The following is a 10173-nucleotide window of genomic DNA, read 5'->3' as shown; positions in this document are numbered from 1 at the left end:
ACTGCGCCCAATGTTAAAAATAGCTTTAACAAAAAAAAAAAAATCATCTTAGCAATGCTTATAGCGCCCTCTTGCCACCGGTATGAGAAGAGGACATTTCTCAATACAGTTCTGAGCTTTTGTCAATAACATCCGATGTATTAAATTAATGTTCCAAACCTTAGTTGTTACTACTATACACTTAGTTTTAAACATCCATATCATTCAATTTAGAAACGATTTCCATGGATATTTTCTATTTAGATAACATGCAGTAGCTCACCGTTAATGCTATATACACTTTTAACCGGCCATTAGCTGATGAAAGGCATTTTTTCTTTAATTTCGGTAGCAAAGGAGCATACAGTATTTGAGTTTGCAACCTGCAAATATCATTTATAGCAGCTTGAGGACAATTGGAGTTCCTGTCTTAATATGACTCTCTCATTGCTTAAAATGTAATTCATCATCTCTCGATATCAATACTGTTGTATAGATTTGCTAAACTCTGTCTTTGACAATTTGAGCTAAGAGTTAGTTGCGCGTGTAAACGAATACAATTTATGACAAAGCTTATTTGTAACTGGAACTTGTCCTTTCAATTTAGTACAGTGTATGAGTAAACACTGGGTAGCTGTTTCAATTCTTTAAATTGGTTTGCAAAAAAAAAACACCCATCAAATTAACTAAATCTTATTCGTAAAGGAATTCTGTTGGCACTTTATGACCGTCAGAATCAGACTCAGACATATACAGTATTCCCCGATTAAACTATGTATGACTTGTGATGTTTAATTGTGACAGAATTTAATCCGAGTCTCATCGTGCGTATTTCGTTACATGAGCTATGATAATCAACTATATGATGTCTGTATTTAGCACTTTTCATCTATAATTAATGGCTGCTGCCCCTCAAGGGAAATGATTGCGTCCCTATATCGTCCTTAATTCTGGACAAGCAACAGCGTCATGCATACTCTACAAGCGTGTAGAGATGAAGTAAATTTGGCCTTCATAATAGATCACTGGATGACTAATATACGAAGAATTGAGACTAGAAACAGAAAAAAATAACACTTGGAAACCTGTGCAAAACAATGCAAACAATGATGCAATATTGAACTACAGGGTCCTCGAGCAGGCTTTGATGAATTGTATTCACCCGTTACGTCATCTCCCAAAGCTGTAAAGGATAAGTGCATCCTCCAAAACAGATTTCCTCTCAGATACGTTTCACAGGCGTAATATTCCCTGTCTCAGATATGATAAACCTGAACTAGATATAAAAAAAACAAAGTCATAGATTCAATCCGTTTTGATAGAAACGTTTATTGCAAAAGTCGGTATATTTGTTATTCATATAATGCGTCATAATACAAATAGATTCATTCTTTTTTAGAAAATCATTATTTTTATGAGATACCGTTCTTTTCGTGAGAAATGCAATAGCATTCTCTCTGCATTTCCTCTTTTAAAGATCAGTATTACAAATGTATCTGCATAAACTCTGTACACGTTTGCACCCTGCTGCACCATTCTGCGTTCGTCTCCCCACTCGGAATCTGCTCGATGAGTGGTGACTGGATTGTCTTTGATTGTAAAGTGTATAATACTCGAGGCCATTATCCTCGTCCAGCATTTGATCATGATAATGATCTCCTGCATCTTATCACATCTAGATTAGTTTCATTTGTCTTTTGAATACCAGGTACGTCAAATATTATTTTCATATAATGCGGAAAAGACACCTGCTCGTAATGATGTTGCATAATAAAGAAAAATAGTGATATACATTAAAGTCAAGCACTAACCTTTTTCCATGCAGCTATTCAATGTCCAAATGATTTACTCATTATTATCTTTGTTTAATTGACTTCTTGTTATATTCTTGTATGAAAATAGAATGCAGAAATAGAATAAAATTGAATGAAATAAAAATTGGTATATCAAAGGCCAATATCACCAAGAATACTAAATCAAATGTATTTGTACAATATTCCTTCACTTCAGAGACTAAAATTGTTCATGAGAATTTGGACACCCATTGAAATATTGACAGCTAATCCGGTAGCGAAGCACAGCGCCCTCGACGGTTGGGGAATGGCGTTGAGGTAGACGATGGTGTGTAGCAGACGAGACACGGTGAAGATCCTGTAGTGCCACAACAGGGTGCTGATGGAGGCGCCTGAAAAGAGCGCGTAGAGGAGTCCCAGCCCGAAGAAGGGCACGCTGTTCTCAAGATCGTTCAGATGACACCTGTACACAGTGAACGAAGATATCAGCAGGAGTTGAGGCTGACAGATTTCAGAAACCTTAAGTTGGTCGGCGCTGTACTATTTGTGATCTGATCTAAAGGCACTTGTTATATCATATTATTGTTATTATTATTATTATTATTATTATTATTATTATTATTATTATTATTATTATTATTATTATTATTATTACTATCATTATTATTAGCACTATTATCATTACTATTATTATTATTATTATTATCATCATTATTATTACTATTATCATCATCATCATCATCATTACTAATAACCTCTATGGGCTGTACCCCTTGCAAGCAAACTAGACAGAGTCAAACAATATCAAAGGTATTGTTTACCCATTCTGAGCAGTGATTTGAGAATGTACGAGTTATTGAATTTAGGTTGATGCATATTATTGTGTATAAGTCAGTTGTATTACGAAGACATCCTACCCATACGAAAGTTTCGCAATAAAGCATACAATCTGAGAAGATATTGCTAAGTTATCTCAGTAAACCATTACTGATCTGTAGACGGTTTATTCTAGAAACGATTCTATTATAAGTATTGTTCACATTTTGTATATCAAGAAATGCTTAACATGCTTAACATTGGCTATAGCTGATTAACATTTTTACATTTAAGAACCACTTTGAAACACTAAAGCTGGGTTTTTGTTTCATCTGCAAATGGTTAAAAAAAATGCCTTTAACGAAAGGCCAGAATCAGAGCTCGAGATCTCTTGGGGATAACAACAGTGTATGGCTCTTTGAAGATCATAGCGAGCTTTAAATGTCATCTTCCAATTATTGAATGAGTGTGTTGTGTAACTTCCCCGTAACAATCATGCCCTCGATCCTTATTAGATAAGTATTGTTTCCCAGTGGATGTACCACGCAAATGAACTCCTGTATTTTGCTTGATCCGACCGGGAAATATATACATCTTGAATAATTCTTGCACATTTGCTTTTATCGTTAACCCTATAAAGCCCAAGGGGGGGGGGGGGGGCACATTGTGCCCCCCTACCAGATTTTCATATGCCACTCCTTAGCCCTTTATCCGATTTCAACCAAATTTGGTGACTTTTCCTAAAATCTTGTTTCGAACATTTTGATGTATAATTTAGCTATATTTGATGTTGCTGGTTGCCATGGCAACCATAAACTGACAGCCATGTCAGTCAGATTTACAACTTTTTTCTGTTCCCATTTCATTTAACAGCATTAAAGTGTCTGAAATGGGTGTTTTCTTGGCTGAAATTTGTTGAAGGAGCAAAATTTGAAGTAATTATGGTCCTGGAAAGTTTTTCTTATCATTTCCTTTGTTTTTATGTGACAAAGGCATAAAACAATAGATATAATAGAGATAACTGAAAACAATACTAGTTCTAAAGATTGCCCTTCTATTTCATGTTATTTTGATTCCTTCACCCAAATTATGCCTGTAATATCATTAGTTTATGATATTATCAATTTGCAATCCCAAAATTCCACTATTATGCAAATATGAAATGTCACAACTGCATGTACCCATCCCAAACGCGACGTTTCATCTCAGGTCTCATAATGTACTTTTTTATGTTCATATGAATAGCGTCCCCATGTGGTGACCTTGAGAAATTTCAACCATAGCAAATAATAGGATTCCACTTGCTTATCATCTGTGGCAAATGTGAAAATGATTGGTCAATAATAAGACATATATAATGGGGATAAAGAAATCATACAGACAAATCATGTTTTGAGCATATTTCCTATGTATTTCTTTATGTTTTGGTAAATAGCGCCCTCCATGGGTAACCTTGAGAAAATTCAAATGTACGGTCATGTAGAGTATGAGTTACTCTACCAATGTGTCAAATATGACGATGATACATCAAACAATAAAAAAGTTATATGGGGGGGCACAATGTGCCCCCCCCCCCCTCCCCTTGGGCCTGCGAGGGGTCAAAATAGCTTGGGCTTAATAGGGTTAATGTAGGCTCCCTGCACTATAGTCTTATAGTATTAAAGTTAAAGTTAAAGTTTATTCAAAGTTTCTACAATACAAAAATTACATAAGAACAATAATATAGGTTTTCCCGGCCAATTTCGCACTTTTGTCAGTCCATTTGATAAAAGGTTCATTCAATTTAGCGAAAATCCTCGTCACTGCACATTCTGTCATTCAAAATTGCAACTTGTTCGTTCAATTTAGCATTTCGGTCAATGAAATTCGCATATGTGCCTTTCGAATTCGTAAAACGGGCATTCAAATTGGCACGTGCTCTTCAGTCATTCAAATTCGCTAGCACTGGCGGAAAATGGTATTTCAGTCATTCAATTTCGCGTATGGGCAGTCAAATTCCAAATATGTTCATTCAAATTGGCGTAATGTTATTTCTATTTTGAAAAGGTGAGAACCGTGACTTATGTGTATCTAAATGTGAATTTATGTTTCATCCACACACTATTAAGACGGGAAGAATCTAAGAGCGGAATCTTTGGGAATTGAAATTCATGAGTGTTGTGATTTTTCGATTTTTTTTTTTTTTTTGACGAACCAAAAGTGTGGGGGGGGGGGGGGCTGCAGCCCCCCCCCCCACCCAGCCCCCCCGCTTCCGCGGCCCCTGCCATAGATTCACTTCACTTTTCGTTATTGTCCAGTCATGGCAGTACGAGTTAGATACAGGCGTATCTCTCAAGAAAACAGGGAAAGAATCATAGAAGCATTTGAGGGTAATAACCTTGACAAATTGATGGCTAGAGCTGATCCAAGAACTTTTATTTATTCCTAATGATAATTAACGCAATCTAGCACCCACCAAATGAAAAAAATGAAACATGCAGATGAAAGAAATAATCATGTAAATTGAAACCTCCTTCTCCCAATTATTGACAAAACAAACTTAAGATCAATGTATCTGTGAATGGAATAATGCTATCGAACATTATAAACACATACACTTATTTTGAAAGTACTGTTGCAAAGGTGATATCAGAATAAAAGCATAAACGTGTCTGCTAAATTGACTGCAGTAAATGCGAAATTGGATGCCCAAGAATGAATTCGAATGAACGAGCGCAGCGTTTACGTGATCACGTGACTATATCGTGCTAAATTGAATGAACGATTTGCGAAATGGTGCTTGTCTTACGAATTTGAACAGAAAAAGTGCTGATTCGAATGATGTAAAAGGTAATTTGAATGCTCCAAAATGAATTTGAATGAAAGGATTATAAAACTGAAATACCGAACATGCCGTCTAGTGATTGTGCTAAATTGAATGCAGCAATTAGGAATTGGACTGAAAAAAGTGCGAAATTGGCCGGGAAAACCTATATATGACAAGGAATACATTGTTGAATATATGCGATTAAAACAATTTGCAGAATATTTGAATATAATTGACAATGCATATGTGTAGATGCATAAATAGATGTAAAGTGGAGGGGTCTTAGAAAAGCAAGCTTGTATAATAAGACCCCTGAAAGGGCAAGTTAAGACATGTAATATAACAACTCACTAATATATATACAAACATATTAAAGCCATAGGATAATTCTAGTGGAATCCCTCAAGAAGCGCAGCAACCATACCCCAGAGACCAAAAAAAAATTTGACACCAAATTTATTGCCCCCCCCCCCCCGAGTCAATTTAAAATTTATTTTATCGGCTGGTGATATATGACCACAAGAGGGAGCAGCATTTTTTTTTTTCCCAAAGCAGAAGACCGACCTGATTTAATCTGACGAAGTTGGGTGACTGCATCTTCAGGTTTACTATTAACGCTCTATTTTATGACCACGGATAATCGTGTATTAGTCACCTTGAAGGATACAAGCATACTTGTCCGCCGTGTATGAAGTTATTGTACCGATCAGATTTGCCACATTTAATACAGTGTAGTATACCACTCCCGTATGAAGACTGTATGACCTTTAACCTACCTCCTAACCCTCTCCACGTCGGGGTCATTCATTATGACCCTTACATTTTGTCCCACGGTGTCCTCAGGGTTTGCGAAGACCTGCAGATAGGTAGGGGTCAAGTAAGGTCATGGATGTGATAAAGAGCAACAATGAAAAATGTACGTAAGGAGCAAATTCTAAATGAAATGAATTGTTCTTTTTCACTCGTAAACGTCGAAACCATATGCGTAAGGGAGCAGCGGGATCTACAGGGACATGTAGCAACCCATGTATAGAGAGGATGCCTTATAGCTGCATGAGTTCTAAACGGTCATCTTACGTATACTAGTACCCTTCTCTGTAAGTCAGGCGTATGTATAAATATGCCTCAAAAGACCGGTGTTGTTGGCGTAACGCAAAATAATGCGGGTACACACCAATGTCTGCCTTCGCATTGCTAGAGCCTGAACACTATATGGGCGTGATTGTCAATGTGCGTATATTGTTTAAATTTATGGGTACAATGTATCTACTCATCTACTTCCCATAAATTCTAATATCTTACAAACAGAGTTTCAGCGCATACGTTGGCATAGTTCTTTTGCAGAATTGATTCCAATTGCTATCAATGGAATACACTGACAAATTTAATGCAGATAGAGACCTAGCTGAAAGAATTGGCAGGAAGTGGTTACGAAAATAGCGAGTCTGCATGAAAATGCAAAGGATGAGGATACAGTAAACCGTGATTCAAAATGTTAAATGATAAGTTTTCAATTTGGGGAAAAAAAAAGTAGAGGTATCACTGCTATCACATAACACGTACACAGTAAGATCTGATCGATGACAGTCTGCCAAAAACTCTCGTCTAGAAGAATGTTCGAACTTTACGCATATTAATAGCTTTTAATTATTATCCGTTTGCCTCTTGAGAAACAATTAAATGAAGCAAACGTCAGTCATTTTCAGATTTCGAGTTGACTCTATTTGACGGGATAAACGTCTCCGGACAATTCTTACTCTTCAAATCGTGTAAAGGGGTGCACTGTTGATTTGAGTAGGTGGATACTCGGCCTTACCACTGGCGGACTATAATAAGAGAACGACTTACCTTTCTGGTCACCCGCAAGAATCCAGTGATGGGAGACATTATGACCATTTTCAGGAGTACGATGCTGCCATAGGTCACAAAATATGACAGCTCCTTGCTGGCAAGAACTTCAGACATGTTTGATTTTTGTCGGACCCCGTATTATTGACGACGCGGTATACGTTGAAACTGGATCTGAAGCACCTGTAAGGATTCTACCTGGTACGTTGGCTGTATTAAATTTGCGACGTGCTCAGGTGGTATAGGCTCACACTCTACAGCACAGGTACGTAACTACACAGGTACATATATGTGCAGGGTGATCCTGGGTCAGCCATACAAACAAAAACGGGTAAAGATCAATTACTTAAGCAAAGCTGTGAGCGAGAACCCGAAACGGGATGTACAATACACACTTTACTTGCCACTAACTTTCGGAGCTTCCGGACGCAGCAAAAACGATCGACAAACCTGGGCCATGCAGTTGACCACGCCCCTTCCCTCCCCCCCCCCCCCCCCACACTTTTCAGACAAACAAATTTTTAAACTCATACACAAACACACACACAAGCACGTACATCGTAAACAAACAACAAATCAAGCAAACAAAGAACAAAATAAAAGACGACCACAATAATCTACAAGGGCGCAATAATCCAGTAGAAGCTCAATTTTGTCTTTCGGTTCCTACACATTTTGTTTGATAAAGAAACAAAGTCCTCGTCAGTTTGTACCAATCCAAACAAGTAAAGGCACACAAAGTGTACGGTAGACTATCTTGGCAGTTGCTCTAGATGGGTGCATTATATTTGTATGCCACGGTGCATGAGACATATAGTATAACTGTCATAGACACAGTAATGCCGTATAATTATTAAAGGACCTCTTATCATAAAGTTTCGTAGTATGCTACCCAGAGACAAGATCATACCGTAAAAAGGCCATGACACGTCGCTTGGGGGATTGGCATTCAGAGGGTTAAACGCACTACTTCACACGTTCCCGATGATCACTTCCATTCTTCCTTCCTATGAATGGGAATGGGGAGTTAAGTAAAATGAAATGAAATGAATGAAATGAAGTATTGTGAGTTCAAGGTTGCCTGGTATTTAGCGAGACAATCGCAAATAGTTCAGGGGGCACGAACCAGTCTCCTCCCCCCACCCCCACCCCCGCGCTTGAATTAGAAATAAAAACCCTTGTAAAGCAACGACACTTTTCCCCAAATCTAAAGATGCGACGTATATTTCTTCTCAATATTTGTGAAAGAAAAACAATAACGAAAAAGGAACTCTGTACAAACAACTTTGATAGATTAAACCTCACCCCCCTCCCCACCAAAAAAAAAAAAAAAAAAAAAAAAAAAAAAAAACTCCCGCTAGGTTGGGGTTATAGTGCGACTCCGAGTGAATGGCGGAACTTGATATTTCGAGAACCAGTTTGACCATACAATGGCCGTATGCAAGGAGGAGCGGACCGCAATGCAATAAAAATTTGTTAGATTTGTTGAATTGATTTATTTCTGCATTAAATCAAAGCCAAATTGAATACAAATTTTAAAAATCGCAAAAGTTGCAGTGATTTCAAATGATAATATAACACCGCACAAATAGATGAAAATAAAATACTGTAAGTAGGCCTATACTGTAATTGTATTGTGCAGTACACAAACAGAAAAACGCAATAGAATAATGCAAGTAGTATTTTCCAGTGTAATCAAGATGACTGAATGCAGGAGATCGCGATCGTAAGCGATTAAGCTTGAAATTGAGGCAGGGGCCTCACAGTAAGAGTGGCGTAACACTGTCTTAAAATTGACCCAACATGGCAATTTGAATATGGACTCTTCAAGTCCATGTGAAGTTGACCCAAACATGTTCAAATGTCAATCAACAGCGAAAGCAAGGTAGAAATTCACGCGATATGGCCAGGCTACACGAAGAGTAATCTTCATTACCTAGTTTACCCGAAGGACACACGAAGGAAACACGAAGACTACACGAAGATTTTGCCACCGCTTACGAAGTTGCTGCTGAAGCCCGAGAAACTTCTCCACTGTTGGTCATTTATTACGATGGCTCAAGATGCCCTCATCACGAATGGCCCGATGTTTATGCGATCAGAACCGAATTCAAACATTTGTCTTTGATATGGGTCTGCCTTTTTTGCTCGATGACGCCAGTTTAAAACAGGCGTCACACTGTCTCAAACTCGAGCAAAGATAGACACCATTGCCTATTCAGTCAGAGGGCACAAAAGCCGTCGATGTCGGTCTCGTGGTTGCTGGCTTGCAAGCATCTAAAACTTCCTCAGTAGCAAAAATAACAAAACAAAACACAAGGAGATAAACAAAACAAATAAACAAACAAACAAACAAACAAAACTAACAAACAAATAGAAAGGGAAACAAACTCTAATTCGAAAAATATCGAAAAGCTACCATTAATCTCTCGTTTTATTACCTTCTTCTTCTGCATATACATCTTTCTTTTTCATATACTCCGTTGCAGCATTAAATCTTAAGTTACAACTAATTTGATAATAGTAATCACACTGATAATAACATTTCAGCATCGGGGCGCGTAACATCAAACATTAGTGCAAGAATACTATGATATTGATATCAGCAAGTTAGTGATATAGCACTTAACAATGAACACATTTTGCTTATGTATCATCGAATGTGTATCATATACATCACTATTATTTTTGCTGGGTAGATTTCATTAATTTCATGGTGCATCTTTAATCTTTCATTATGCTATTGATATATTATATTTCACAGGGAACACCTTTTTAGAGTCATGTTTTTCTTTGAGATCCCTTCGTTGGCTGTAAACATGTAACAATTCCAGCATTTAAGCAGGCGATCATATTTTAACAATAAACGTACCCAGCGATTGTTAATGCTTTCCACCAATCAGAGGATTTACAGTGGATCTTCAGCCTTAT

The 10173-nt window shown here is 37.5% G+C and overlaps 1 protein-coding gene across 1 annotated transcript; it reads right to left on the bottom strand.

The window, feature by feature from the left end:
- Nucleotides 1–1306: 1306 nt before the first annotated feature.
- On the bottom strand, nt 1307–7397 carry LOC140240897 (microsomal glutathione S-transferase 1-like). The gene is made up of 3 exons (XM_072320676.1): nt 7243–7397; nt 6171–6250; nt 1307–2235 (listed from the first exon to the last, which is right to left on the bottom strand). Exons 1-3 carry the CDS (start codon nt 7357–7359, stop codon nt 1986–1988), a joined length of 447 nt encoding a protein of 148 aa, XP_072176777.1. The 5' UTR covers nt 7360–7397; the 3' UTR covers nt 1307–1985.
- Between the last annotated feature and the right edge of the window lie 2776 nt (nt 7398–10173).

The sequence above is a fragment of the Diadema setosum genome, chromosome 17 (genome assembly GCF_964275005.1).
Source record: "Diadema setosum chromosome 17, eeDiaSeto1, whole genome shotgun sequence".
In the NCBI taxonomy this organism is placed as follows: domain Eukaryota; kingdom Metazoa; phylum Echinodermata; class Echinoidea; order Diadematoida; family Diadematidae; genus Diadema; species Diadema setosum.
Note: the sequence above shows the minus strand (reverse complement) of the source record. Positions and strands in the feature narration are given on the sequence as shown.

Excerpts from the sequence above, each read along its gene's own strand:
- LOC140240897 (XM_072320676.1), bottom strand. The coding sequence starts at position 7,359 with ATGTCTGAAGTTCTTGCCAGCAAGGAGCTGTCATATTTTGTGACCTAT. Across the intron at positions 6,251-7,242 it reads TCTTGCGGGTGACCAGAAAG|GTCTTCGCAAACCCTGAGGA; the intron begins GTAAGTCGTTCT and ends ACCTATCTGCAG. Across the intron at positions 2,236-6,170 it reads GACGTGGAGAGGGTTAGGAG|GTGTCATCTGAACGATCTTG; the intron begins GTAGGTTAAAGG and ends CACTGTGTACAG.